Consider the following 14,161-nt stretch of genomic DNA (forward strand, 5'->3'; position numbering starts at 1 on the left):
AACACGAGCGACCGCAAAAATTTCGTGTCAAAATCAAGTTTTCCTTTATTTCATACACATCTGGAGTCTAATTTCAGTTCACATTTTAATAATGTAGCGGCCACAAAATTATCACAAGGCTTGATTGAACGTCCTAACGGCCGTAGCCCGAGGTCGGGTGGTGTTACGTACGTGGTGCTTAGCGGGTAACGGCCGGCCAGCCGTGACCGCTATCGGCGGTGTTGACAGCCGGCGGGACCGTAATGGGGTGACCGCTGACCGCGTTGAACAGTGACCGCTATATACGCGATTCTTAATGCTTACGTCAATGGGAAAAATTCAAGGGACCGGCAAAAACCGACCGCTATGGCCGGGTGACCGCACTGCCAAGGTGACCGCTAGTACAGGTTTGACTGTAAAAGCAAATTTTGTATAATACATTTGTGCATGTATGTTTGAATATATAAACAGCCGGTGACACTTTTTTCAGCTAAATCAAATGTATTTACCATAGACTATACTATTGCTAACCAATGAACTGAAATATACTGAATAATTGGTTTTAAAATTAAGAAAAAGTGTATAAGTCTACAACAAATTTTGTTCCTTTCTTTTGAGGTTGTAGGTTTTGAGGTTGGTGTAGCAGAGGAAGTATTTTTGAAGACGGAAATTTGATCCGTACTGGCACATTTTTTATGGTCGATTAGTCTAGGCCAGCAATATCTAGGCATGGAAATTTGTGTTACAGCATGAATATGTACAGTGGACAGATAGACTCTGGGTTTTCTTACACAAGGAATCAAAACTGTTGGAGAAAGACTTAGTCTACATACTGGTAGCTTGAAGGTTCACAATTTGATTCTTTTTCAAACCATGTTTCAGAACTTCATTGTTTTGTCTTTTCTAACTATATTTTTGATTCAGATTTTTTGTAGCTTGTTTTACTTACATGTACACTAAAGGGTTGTTGTTGTTTGTTTGTTTTCACACAGGTTCCCCCATACCTGGCTTCAGTCCTGGTCTGGCCAAAACAAAAGGCAGCATTCCAAGCACCCTATCAGACAGCCTGGTGGGGATGGTCTCAGAGTACAGTTCCAAAGGTTCCAAAGGCTCCTACACCTTCAACACTGAGGTATACAACTTATCATTACACAGTAACGGAGATAGAAAAACATTACAGGCAGAAAAAATAGGACTATTTACAGCTGTGTTATGTAATCTTGTATTGGACATTCACATCTTTGGCTATAATTACATTTACTGTAAATCACTTTATGTTTGCGGTCGGAGTAAAATGGACGTGTTGGCGGAACTATTAAAATAATATGTTTGCAGTGGCGGCAGGTGCAGCAAAAAGAAAGTTGGCGAATTATTTGTTCACGGTACAAGCGACAGCGAAAACCACGAATATTAAAGTACCGTGAAAACACAGTGATTTACAGTACTTGCTATGTTTCAATCTTTACAAGGATTCTACATATTCCTGTAGTTGTAATTTTTAGGCAGTATATTATTGTGTAGTTTTGTGTTGAAGGTAGAAATTTAGGTTTGACAGAAAATGCATGTCTACATGTACCCCACAGTGTAGTGATGTTTTACCTCTGAAACAGGACCCGCGGATAGAATTCGAGGACTCAACGGAACCCAGCACCCCCGGGACTCCAGCCACCCCCTCTACACCAGCTACCCCCTCCACTCCTGCCACCCCCCTCACCCCCGATCATGATAGTGATGTGGTAATGATTCATGTACTCAGTTCTGGTGTTTTCTCTACTGGTACTGTTATAGGTGGTGGAGAGGTGATACTTTTCTGCAACAATGTTAAGTGATATTATGTAAGATTTTTGCGCCCAAAATTGTAAATGCTAATAATTGAATTTTTCTCATCTAGATTGTCATTTTTAATAACTTTCAACATATTAGCATCACTATTTTGCTTTTTTGGTGACTCAGCATAGCAAAGAATAAGTTTCACCAGGCCCGATGTATTTTTAGGAGGCTCCTAAAAAGAATGTAAAGAAACAGCGGCTTTTGTTCGGGTATCTTCAGTAGCTTCCAACACGTTTTTGTGGCGCAACAACATTGATCTTTTACTGCCCAAATTGTTATTATGAACCAAGGTGTAAAACAACAATGTTTAAAATAGTGAAAATCTTACATAATATTGCTTTAAATGTGGTGTTAGGGTGAAGGGAAAAATGCAGTATCTGTTTAGCACCCAAAAAGGCTGAAGCATTATAATATTTTTATTCAAGTGATATCAGATACTGCATTTTTTGCTATGACTGAGGCTGTATATTGTATTTTTTTGTTACTAACAAATTATATAAATCTCGGTGATGTATTTAGTGTTTCGTCTTTTCTCCAGCTCTTTGCTCGGTGAGCAGTTGTTACTAATAAACAAGTTTTCCTTCCTTAGACTGTCAAGTTGATTTTGTGTATGTTAGTTACAAAACTAAAATGCTTATTGAAGAAAACTGATTGTTATCATACCTGCACATTGTTAGGCCACACCAATTTAATTTGTTGGTTCTCGGATTCGCCTCTTCGTTTTTTTTCTGATTTGCAAAAAAAAGAAATTGATTCTGGTCCTGTATCAACTGAAAAATGCTCATATTTTGCCCCCAACAGTTGAGGAAAGTCCTTTCCTTCCTAATTGTTACAGTTTTCCCATCTATCATTGCAGTGGTTTGATTAAAAGTTCAAAATTCAATGTTTAAATTTTAACCCAACCTTTTGTGTTGACTTCATAGCTCATTCCGTAGCATTTAAGCCTATAATAGGATGCCTAGACCTGTTTTTATTTTTATTTTTTTTCGCCCTGTCGCTTCATATTTTTTCTGAAAAAATCCGAGAACCAACAAATTAAATTGGTGTGGCCTTATCTTTTATCTGTGGTCAGGAGCCATTATGTCATGAGTTTATCTTTATGAAGCCTCTATATGTTACATGTATCTTCTTTTATTAACATTTGTGAACATCAATGATGATCATTTTATTCTAGGAAAAAGATGTGTCTGTAAGAGAATTAGCATGGTCTCATGTCAGCTTTCATTCTTGTTCCACCCATTTTCTCATGCATGTTGAACTTTTTATAATGGCAATGCATGATTACAAAAACATGTATCTAATAACAATTATTTGGCCATAATTTTCTGTTGGTGTAACACATTTATAGTAACTTAACACCTTTACCTTAAGGTCGTCACTAAAATAACCTTTTTTCTTTGCACAAGTTTTTACATGTTCATGTGTTTAAGGTGACACGGTGCTTTGGTTTACACATTGTGGTTTCCAAGTATATGAATCAGTTGCAACAAATTGGTACTGTAGAGGCCTAGAACTTCTGACTAGGACATCTGACCCTTTATCTTTGATAATGACTTTTGACACCTGACCCTTTACCTTTGATAATGACCTTTGACATCTAACCCTGTACCTTTGATAATGACCTTTGACATCTAACCCTGTACCTTTGATAATGACTTTTGACATCTAACCCTGTACCTTTGATAATGACTTTTGACATCTGACCCTTTACCTTTGATAATGACTTTTGACATCTGACCCTTTACCTTTGATAATGACTTTCGACATCTGACCCTTTACCTTTGATAATGACTTTTGACATCTGACCCTTTACCTTTGATAATGACCTTTGACATCTGACCCTTTACCTTTGGTAATGACTTTTGACATCTGACCCTTTACCTTTGATAATGACCTCTGCCCTGTGCCCCCACCCCAGCCCATGGACACCAGCAGTAGTGAGGGGGTGAAGTCTCACCACTGGCAGAACAAGTCCATCATGGACTGGGGTAACGAGCAGGTTCTGAGGTGGCTGACCGCGCTCGAGCTGGACCAGTACGTCCCCGAGTTCCAGGCCAAAAACGTCACCGGTCAAACACTTATACAGCTGGACGGGTCGAAGTTGAAGGTAACTCGACTTCCTGACCTAAATACTGTACATCGTGAAACTTTTGTGGTGGTGTTCTTTCACAGTAGGAGGAAAGCAGGTTTTCACTGTACTTATAATTTGCAGTTGAAACAACTCTGCATACACACACCTGGTCATTGGGAACACATAAAACCACTGTGAAAGTTTCACAATTTACTGTAAATTGACATACATGTACAAATGTAAATAATGAGATTAGATTTACACGAATGGCACCAGTGCTTTCTCTAAGAAGTATAAAACACTACCATGGCATCAGTTTTAAATGTATATAAAGCTGAATAATGTTTAAGAATCAAAACCTGACCTACTAGATTTCAATATCTTATTTCCACAGGGTTTGGGTGTGTCAAACAGCAACGACCGTTCGTTACTCAAGAAGAAAATCAAAGAAATCAAAGCCCAGGTAGCCAAAGAACGCAAGATGGCGGAGAAGGAGCTCAAGGCTAGGGAAAAACAACTGAAGAAAGCCTCCAAGAAAAAAGCAACAGTAGCAGTATAGCACACTGTACAGCTTTCTTTTTATTGACTTGTACTGATTTCCATACAAAGAGAGGTATTTCTACATTTCCTCAATATGTGCTCTTCCAGGGATATAGTATTCTTCTTACTTACATGTGGTTGAATGACTCGACAACTAGCAAACTGGACAGAGAGTGGTCACAAATGTGTCAAAGACCTTTTCAACTGTTGCTTCTGTATCATTTTTGTAGTCTTTGTTACATCTGCTACATGTAGAGAAGTGCAACATGAAAAGGTTTTGGGCCAAGATTTAGAAAAGAATTTGGTACGACGTATACTTCATACAGTGAGTGTAGCGGAAAGCTACTTTTGATAACTTGTTATTTTTAGCTGATATACGACAGTACAGATGGCCAATATGATGTGATTGTAAATTATTATTTCTTTTGCAGTTGTAGATTTAAATAGTAATTTGTCAAATGCATTGACTTAGCCTATGCTACATGTGCGTACATGTACATGATATGGTATACAATTTTTCTGCTTCCTATATGATTTATACAAGAACATAATGAGTATGCAACTCCTTAGCCAACAGATTGCTTTTTTTGATGTAGAATTTGTTTCTTTATTCCACTTGTATCATAATTATTATTATTATGTATTCTTTTGATAAATTATTCAAAGTAATTGGTTAATTGAATGTGACAAGCATTGTGACATTGAAACGAAAACTGTACCATGTCCTAACCAATGTGCCTTGGAGGGGTAGGTTTTGCACTGCATTACTGGACCCCCTCCTGACTTAAATGGGCAAAAGTGTTTCTTCTTAATGTGTTTCATGATTAGATTTAAAAAAAGTGTTGTAAAACTGCAAAGTTACCTCTGATGAAACATTGTGAGATACAGACAGTTGCCTTTAAGGGATGGTACATTTCAATGGAGTTAATAGCCCAAAGGGGGCTATTGATGTTGCATTATATGTGCCCTTGGCAACACCCCTACAAAAATGAACTTTCCCTAGATTCATAGGGATGATTCCATTTCAGGTGGAGGGGAACTTTCTACAAAAAGGGTTGTATTTTTAGGTTGTTTTCTATACGCTAGATATATACTGTCAGGCCTACTAGCCATGGAGATTTCTATGCAATCCCTTTTACAGTCTTTTCTGTGACGTACTAAGGAACAGACAAGTATGGTTTTCAACTCAACTGTAAATATTTCTAGACGTGCGGTCCACTTTTTTCAACCGTCTTCCACTTCAAAGTCTTATGCGTAAAACAAGGACATAAAAAACATCCAGTGATGACAGAACGCAAAGTGTCCTCTTGCAGTATTGCATGTTCCTTACCATTCTTAAACACTGGAGACAGACAGATGATGTTGGTCCTGTTTAGATGAGTGTCAGGAAAAGAGGTTGTTGGCTACTGCTCCCTAGCGGAACTCATTGGAACTGCAACTCAATATACGTGTTCAAAAATTGGTATCCTTAGTTCTCATACAGAACCCTTTGAGGACTTAGATACCCCCCCACTCCCTACCTGCATCAGTTACTTATGATTACTTTTGTACTGCAGTTACTGTTAGTTGTTCTGAAATAAGATATGCTTTGCTTGCCATTAGAGTGTTCGATAGAATCCATACTCCTAATGGAAGACGCTTTTTTAACCTTTGCATGTAGTACAGGACTTTTGAATACAGCCATCCAATGCAAACGCCATTAGTGAAGTTTTGTGAAGAAATGATCTCACTACAAAGTTGGAGGTTACACAGGTTAATTGCTGTATAGCAATACCCTTGCCATTAATACTTAGGCATGTTGATCTCAAAATGGGACAGGAAATGGCCAAAACTTTTGATGAAGTAGACAGTGTGAACCCTCAGGTAGACAGCAGGTAGTGGCTTCAGGACTATATAAGTCCTAAACGTGAGACAAGATGGCAACGATATGAGGAGAAAAGCATCAGGTTGTAAAAGACTGTGTGTGTCACTCAGTGTATCATGAGCAGGCCATGTGTCATACACATGTAGTAGCTGATACTTACTAGAAGTTAGGATGAGTTTGAATGAACTGGTTGATAGTAGAGGAAAGCTGACAGACATTTTGTCAGAAATCGCGATCGGTCAGACATGCCCTTCCATACGTAATTTTTCTTGAAGTAGTGGCTAATCTTCCCAAACTGTGCCATATGTACATCCATGCCATGATATCAACATTTCCATGTGCATTGCCCATACATACATGTTAATGGACTGTAGAGATACATGTTATTCTTGTTGATGGTCACATACATGTATTTCCAAAGATAACGTCCAGTGTGTCTATTGCGTAGCTCCTTTGTCCACAGTTTATGTAGCAGGTGCAATTAAAGCAAGTATATTATTACCTTGATGCATATAGGTCTTACCGAGAAATCATGAGTGCATACAAACTGTATATATTTTACCTATGAGCCAGTAGGACCAGTAGCAAATGTACACAGACCAATGTGTTAAACTCTGTGTCTTGTGTTGCTTTGTTATTGCTAACAGCATATCCCTGCACACTGTATGTCGCTTATACTTCTGTCTTTGTCTACGAGAGTCAAGAGTGTAAGCTGCTAGTTTGGAAGTAAACGTACCAAAACTCAACTCAGTGTGGTATTCTTTTTTTTTAACGTGGTAGAATATGTGTGAGTAGGAACAGTGAATTTTCTTTGCAAATCTGTGCATTCTAGGGCTTTTAAAGTAGTTTTTATTTAATAGAAATCTAAGTTGTGGTGCTGAAAACTGTGCTGTTATTACACAAATTTGGGGTTATGAAATTCCTTAAAAGAAGGTGGTTAAGATGCAGTATAGCTGAATGTCTGAGCGTGCTTGTTAAATATTATAGTGCCAGGAAAAATGGATAGTTACCTATCCTGCACACTGTACTTTGATCCTGAACCTAAGGTCTGCAATACGTTAATGTTCCGCATGGGGGCGCGCCACAGTTCACTACCAGCATGTGACGTTGAATCGGCCGCCCGTTTCGAATGTGAGCCTATCCACTTGACCAGACACTACAGATGGGTGCCACTAGACTTCCTCTCTCGTTGCTCGTCCTTCTCGGCACCCTGCGTGTCATCAGCAGGGTGAGCGCGCTCCCTCCGGAGCCTGAGATGTCTACTAGTATGTTGACAGAAAACAATGGCACGACCCTTCACTTAGAAGAGATCTTTCTCGGGAGGTGTTGGGACTTCCAACGACTATGGAAAGTTTCGCCGTAAGTTTTTCCCCTTGCTAGCTGTCAAATGCCTAGATGACTTCAATACAAATCTTAAGATTTACATTTTTTATTTTAAAAATTACGAAAACAACATCGAGCAATCGAATTGTTTGCTCAGCGCACAGCGATTAAAAAACACGTACAACTGTATGTCTCCGGAAATCAAGTGATCACAAGGCCGGCAAAGTTCGGACTTTGACCGACCAAAAGCTACGGCAGAACCAGTCATTGTTGACCTCAAGAAGGTTACAGACGGCCACCAAAACATCGAATGTAAACACCCAGTATTGATCATGTATAAAGACTAGACTTTCGCACAATCTGTTGTGTGATTTGCCCCCACAGGGAGATAAACTGTACTGGTCTGTGGGACAAGTTTTTTCACGCCTTCTCTAACCGCGACCCTTGTGACCAGAAACCGTCTTATTATGACGATTTCTTCAGCGCTTCAGCATTTGACACGCCATCAGCGGAGAAGGTAAACACAAAGATGTGGTTAATGAGTAGCAAAGCTTCATAATAACCAATATAATTGGCGTGCATTAGAAAATGGTTTTATTACTTTTAAACTTACTCTATTTTAACCCCTTCGCCATACAACTTGCCAACAAACTTCGTAATTCAAAAGTGACGACTCAGAATTGAAATACATAGAAACACATGTATTTTTTTCTAAATACTTTCCCAGCACGTTCAGCATTTAAAAACCGTACACTTCTACATTAACTTCTGTTATTTTGACCGTTTTAAGACCCTGTTCTGGTCCGGTACCACCGTCCTTGCCCACGAATACTCAAACGACGGCCTCCGGTACACAACTCTAGAGGACACCCTCCCCGGCTATGTACTGAACGGGCTGAGGTGGTGCGGGTCGCTCAGTGAACCGTGGTACAACGAAAAGACATGCCCCAAGTGTCCGCCGACTGTGCCATGGGATTCCTTCTGGCGTGCGGCCTCCAGATCTGTAAGTTCATGGTTTGATAAATCCCTCTCTATATACTACAGTTAGCTTAGCTGTGAAATATTCATGAGGTATTAAAAATAATTTAATGAGAACTTGTTACAATATTAATTTCAATAGGCTACCCCCTCCCGTATGGTTTCCGATTGAAAAACTACCGGTATCTCACACTCCTGTGAACTTGCACTTGTCCTGCAGTTCGCCAAAAGAGCGCGAGGTGACGTTTATGTGATGTTGAGCGGGACGAGGAAAGACCAGGAAGGGAAGCCAATCGATGCCTTCGTGAACACAAGGTTAGTTAGTATAATATTCCTCGATCAGTAACTGTTTCTGAAAGGTAGAAACACGTACCTCCAAATTTAAGAACAGGATATTCTAATTCCATTCAAGCTGTTTAAAGGACTACAGTTACTGTATCTTTTTTTCATGACAAAACCCCAACCTAATTTACATGCAATATGAATTATATGTATTTATTTATTTATTTATTTATTCAAGCTTTACCACAAGTGGAAGGGAAGGGAGAAACAGGTGGAGACCACCTTTACAGGCTCCCTCCCCAAAGACATAAATGACATTACAATCAATCATAGTTAAAACTAATTAAACATATTGCACAACATCGTAAGAAGACAATAATAACAATATATATAATTGCACAATTTCATAATAGCTAGATCTCTGCACATGTACATCCGGCCGTGGAAGTGCCCCATGTCTACCGTGGCCTTATTGCCAGACATGTGGCACACCGACAAGCAGACGTCCACGTGCAGAGATTGTCAGTAACAAAATGATCATTAAATCTCTTGGTCAGCGATTTGACAAGACCCCGTTTGAAAGCTCGGACTGCCCCGTAGCGACAGCCCCCATGTCCCGGACTCTGACTTCCAGTCTGTTCCACTCAGCCACCAAGCGAGGGATGTAGGAAGTAGCGATTGTTGATGTTTTGCAGCGAACTGGCATTAGCATATGGGACCTACTACCTCTTGTTGGACGTGATGAAAATGAAACATAATTATGCATGTCTAAATCGTACACATTAGCCGTGGACTTAACATACAACATGATGTCAGCGATCTCTCTCCTATATGAAAGAGGTAACAGGTTGAGGTGAGCTAGTCTAGCCTTGTAGTCAAGTTCACAAGCATTGGCATTTGCACCTATAATGAACTTGGTTGCCCGCCTCTGCACGCCCTCCAACAAGGACATCAGATTGCGAGACAGAGGTGACCATATTTGACAACAATATTCAAGTAAAGATCTAGCCAATGATACATACAAGGATTTGCGCACCACAAGGCTGGACTCATAACCAACAGTGCGTCTGATGAATCCAACCGTTGAATTGGCTCTAGCAACTGTTTTCACAATGTGACTGTTCCAAAGCAGATCAGTTTGGGCCAAAACCCCTAAGTCATTCATATCTTTGACTGTAGATAGAACGATGTCTGACATATGATAGGTAAAAATTATTGGGCTCTTGGAACGTGTCAGACGGAGAACCTTGCACTTCGATGGATGGAAAGACATCCCCCACCGAAGGCTCCACTCGTACATAGAGAAAATATCATTCTGCAATTTTTGACAATCTACAGCGTTACAAATCTCTCTGTAGCATTTAGAATCATCTGCAAACAGTGCTACAGTGGAGTTTGCTGCAGTGATGGGTAGATCATTAATATACAATAGGAACAGAAGTGGCCCCAAAATAGACCCCTGAGGAACACCAGAGGTTACTGGTCGCCACTCAGAGTTTCTTTGACGTTGTACATTTGTATTGATATACCAAATCCCTCAGTAGTCTTTTCACTTTATCTCTTTTTCTCTTCGTCGGTAGCTACTTCGGAATGGAAGAGTTACCGAATTTGGACCAACAGAAAGTCTCCAAAGTCAACGTCTGGGTGATGCACGATCTTATCGTCGTTCCACCGTACAGGTGTGTAAACTATTGAAAGTTTATTTTGGTAAGTTTTCGAAATTATGTCCGCATCTCTTGGCCTTCGTCGCACACTGATCGTAGGGAAGTGTGGCGTCATTTAGAAGGTCAAAGGTGCTCGGAAGTCTATATCTGCCACCGTCTTGCCTTCGCCTTGCCTTCAACCCGCAACTTGAAAAGAATAATCTATGATCTTGCTGTGTTCTTCGATCCTTTTTTAGAGAAGCGTGTGGAAAAGGCTCCTTAATTCAGCTGGATCAGGAGTTGAGCCGTCGCGGATTCCTTATGGACTGTACAGATGATCCACCGTAAGTAATTATCTCATGCTAAACCATTGGTGAAGAGATATATACGACGTGGTCTGTAGTAAACACATTTTTACATGACTAAGATTTTATATTGAGTATAACTGTAAAGATTTTCAATACTCAGTGCAATGTACATGTACTGTGCAAGGGGCAGTCGTCCCATCGGCAAACCGTATAAAGAAATGCTGATGATCTACATGAAGTTATGATTGAGTTTAGTTGTTTTTTCAGCCACACCATGTTACCGTCAAATGACTGAAAGTTCACAAAACTATTAAACGCTAACCTACTTTTTGTACGTTTTATGCCGTCTCAAGGTTATATTTTTTGTTGCACTAATTTTTTAATTCTTTCTTTCTAAATTCTCTCTCTCCTGTCTCTCTCTCTCTCCTGTCTCTCTCCCTCTCTCATCTCTCTCTCTCTCTCTCTCTCTCCCTCTCTCTCTTCCAGGTTCCTGAGGCACCTACAGTGTGTGGACGATCCTAACAGTAAATCCTGTACCAAGGCTGCAACTGATGGAACCAACACAAGCAACGCTCCCAAAATAACCATGTATAAGATCTCTCTTTCTGTCATCATTGTATCAGCGTGGCTAGTGACGGTAAACACATGAAAAGTCATCCAAAGTCATGAAAAGTCATCCAAACACATGAAAAGTCATTCAAACACATGAAAAGTCATCCAGTGGTGTACAACCCCCGGGCACTGGACAACCCCCACAAGATGACCATGTCAACGCAGTAAACTACAAGGAGCGGCTCAAAGTGGAAGAGAACTTCCTACCGAGACGAAAGATCTACTCTACTCTAGTGCTGACCTAGCGACATATGTGTTCAATTAAAGAAACAAACTTTCATCTAGTAACGTTTAGTATTTGATGATTTTCTGGTATAGATTTAGTCACAGCCACAGTGCTACATGATCATGACCTACAAATACATTCATGGGAAGCTGGACACAGAGGGTTGCCTACCAAAAATGCAAGAAAAAACAAGAACAAGAGGGAACAGCTTACGCCTAAACAAAAGATCAGTGAACAACAACAAAAGGCTGTTTTTCTACAGCAACAGGGTAGTAACATGGTGGAACAGTCTACCTGAGGAGGTGGTGTCAGCCCCAAGTGTGAACAGTTTTAAAAATAGACTGGACAAACACATGAGAAGTCATCCAGTGGTGTACAACCCCCGGGCTTTGGACAACCCCCACAAGATGACCATGTCAACGCAGTAAACTACAAGGAGCGGCTCAAAGTGGAAGAGAACTTCCTACCGAGACGAAAGATCTACTCTACTCTACTCATTGGTGGCAACTGCTGTGATGATTTTTACATACGTATAATATCCTTGGTGTAACATATTACAGTATTACAACCTTTTACAAATAGGTGAAATTCTCGGAGAACCCTAGTTAGAAATTACTAGCACATGTATTATGGTAAAAAGGAAACAATAATAGCAGTTTGGTAGAGACCAATATATTCTGAAGGGGCGTATCTACTCTGTGTTAGTGTTTTTTTTGTAAAGAAGAAATGGAATTTTCAAGCATCCCAAAGGGACAATTTTCAGGTATAAAGATATTTGTTTCTCCTTTATTGGTGAAAATAACCCCCCCGAATACCCAAGCCTAATTTTTTATAGTACTCTCTCGATTTCTACCGACAATATCTGATACTACTCACCCCTCTACAAAAGTGACCTCGTCCACATCAAAATGGCGGCGCCTATGCGACATTTTCGGTGACTCCTTTCGCAGGTGGGAAAAATCTATTCATACTGTCGTGTTTTTCCGTTTGTCAACATGACATTGCCATTGACTAGAAGATTTACACATTTGGGACCTTATCTGAGCAAATTGTATGATTTGTTTCGTTAAATAGACCGGTAAAACGGGCAAAATTTGAAGAAAATAAGGGGAGGGGGGCAAACCCCTTCTTACTGTAGCAACTCCCCAAGCCAGAAACCTCTGTCAAATCTGTCTGACGAACAAAATATATAACGTTAAACCCTAGCAGACAGTATTGTCGTTTAAGCCTGTTGAGCAAATTGCTTATCGTTTTGAAAAAAAAAATCTATTTTCAGACGTTGGTGGTAACAAAAGGACAACACCAAGTCTTCTGATTGTGCAATGCTTGCTGGGGTATTTCGTAGTATTGCATCAGGTTTAAAACATACAAGACTCCGGCCACAAACACTACAACATTACCTAACACTACAGAGTCTTCATACTAACAGAACCATGAAGCTCGATAAACCAGAATTCAAAAACCTCTTCACCCCCGAGCTAAATCGTCTGTCGGAGCTCTTTGCTAAGTACGAGTACGAGTTACGTATCGCTGGCGGGGCTGTACGCGATATCCTCATGGGGAAACAACCCCAAGATCTGGACTTCGCGACGACAGCAACGCCAGAGGAGATGAAGGTAATGTTTGAGAAGGAGGGCGTACGCATGCTGAACACGAGAGGCGAGGAACACGGTACGATCACCGCGCGGATAAACAACAAGGAGAATTTTGAGGTGACGACGTTGAGAGTTGACGTGGTGACGGACGGACGGCATGCGGAGGTGGAGTTCACCACGGACTGGAAAATCGACGCTGAGAGACGAGATCTCACCATCAACTCCATGTTCTTAGGTTAGTTCTATAGTCTCAATGTTTATTTAACAGCAGGCTTCAGTTTAATTCCGGACTAATTCGATATCTCAGCAATGGTACATTTAGAAGGGCTAATATCATAAACAATAATAAAATATACCGACTCTAGGGAAAAGGCAATTATGTTTAACAAATATTTTTCTGACCAGTCCACTATAGATGACTCCAAGTCTAGCCTCCCTCGACTAGATTTTCTTACTGATGTCCGCTTCTCAGAATGTTTTACTACACCTGTGGAGATTGAACTTTATGTCTCTTCCTTAGATGTATCAAAGGCATGTGGCTATGACAATATTGATAACCGTTTCCTTAAATTAATATGTCCTTATATCTCTGATAAAATCGCATATGTTTTTAATTTATCACTTTGCCATGGTGTCTTTCCCGAAGCCTGGAAACGGGCAAATGTGGTTCCGATTTATAAAAAAGGAGATCATGATGATGTGTCAAACTATCGCCCCGTTTCCTTGCTACCTTGTTTGTCAAAAATCTTAGAGAAAATTGTTTATAAACATTTGTATAATCATCTGATGTCTCAAAACCTTTTGTATACTCTTCAGTCGGGCTTTATCAGAGGAGATTCGACAGTTAACCAGCTTATTTGTATTACCGACAAAATTTTCAACGCTCTTGACTCCAACAGAGAAGTCCGAG

General features: G+C 40.1%; 2 protein-coding genes across 14 annotated transcripts in view; both read left to right on the forward strand.

The window, feature by feature from the left end:
- LOC109465406 (sialidase-like) overlaps window positions 1-4,864 on the forward strand; it is a 22,261-nt gene extending 17,397 nt beyond the window's left edge. For 11 of the 13 annotated variants that reach the window (XM_019762637.1, XM_019762642.1, XM_019762639.1 and 8 more), the window contains 4 exons: window positions 972-1,111; window positions 1,590-1,715; window positions 3,728-3,916; window positions 4,275-4,864. In XM_019762637.1, coding sequence (XP_019618196.1) covers window positions 972-1,111; window positions 1,590-1,715; window positions 3,728-3,916; window positions 4,275-4,439 — 620 coding nt within the window. In that variant the 3' untranslated portion in view covers window positions 4,440-4,864. The remainder of the gene's footprint in view (window positions 1-971; window positions 1,112-1,589; window positions 1,716-3,727; window positions 3,917-4,274) is intronic. The other 2 variants (XM_019762640.1, XM_019762650.1) reach the window with 1 other exon arrangement.
- Window positions 4,865-7,371: 2,507 nt separating this feature from the next.
- On the forward strand, window positions 7,372-12,002 carry LOC109465410 (ADP-ribosyl cyclase/cyclic ADP-ribose hydrolase-like). Its single transcript, XM_019762655.1, has 7 exons — window positions 7,372-7,643; window positions 7,992-8,124; window positions 8,398-8,610; window positions 8,806-8,900; window positions 10,448-10,546; window positions 10,768-10,854; window positions 11,305-12,002. The coding sequence occupies exons 1-7, from the start codon at window positions 7,447-7,449 to the stop codon at window positions 11,465-11,467; spliced, it is 987 nt and encodes a 328-aa protein (XP_019618214.1). The 5' UTR covers window positions 7,372-7,446; the 3' UTR covers window positions 11,468-12,002.
- The last annotated feature ends 2,159 nt before the right edge of the window (window positions 12,003-14,161 follow it).

Source organism: Branchiostoma belcheri, unplaced genomic scaffold, assembly GCF_001625305.1.
Source record: "Branchiostoma belcheri isolate BF01 breed outbred unplaced genomic scaffold, Haploidv18h27 scaffold15, whole genome shotgun sequence".
Classification (NCBI taxonomy): domain Eukaryota; kingdom Metazoa; phylum Chordata; class Leptocardii; order Amphioxiformes; family Branchiostomatidae; genus Branchiostoma; species Branchiostoma belcheri.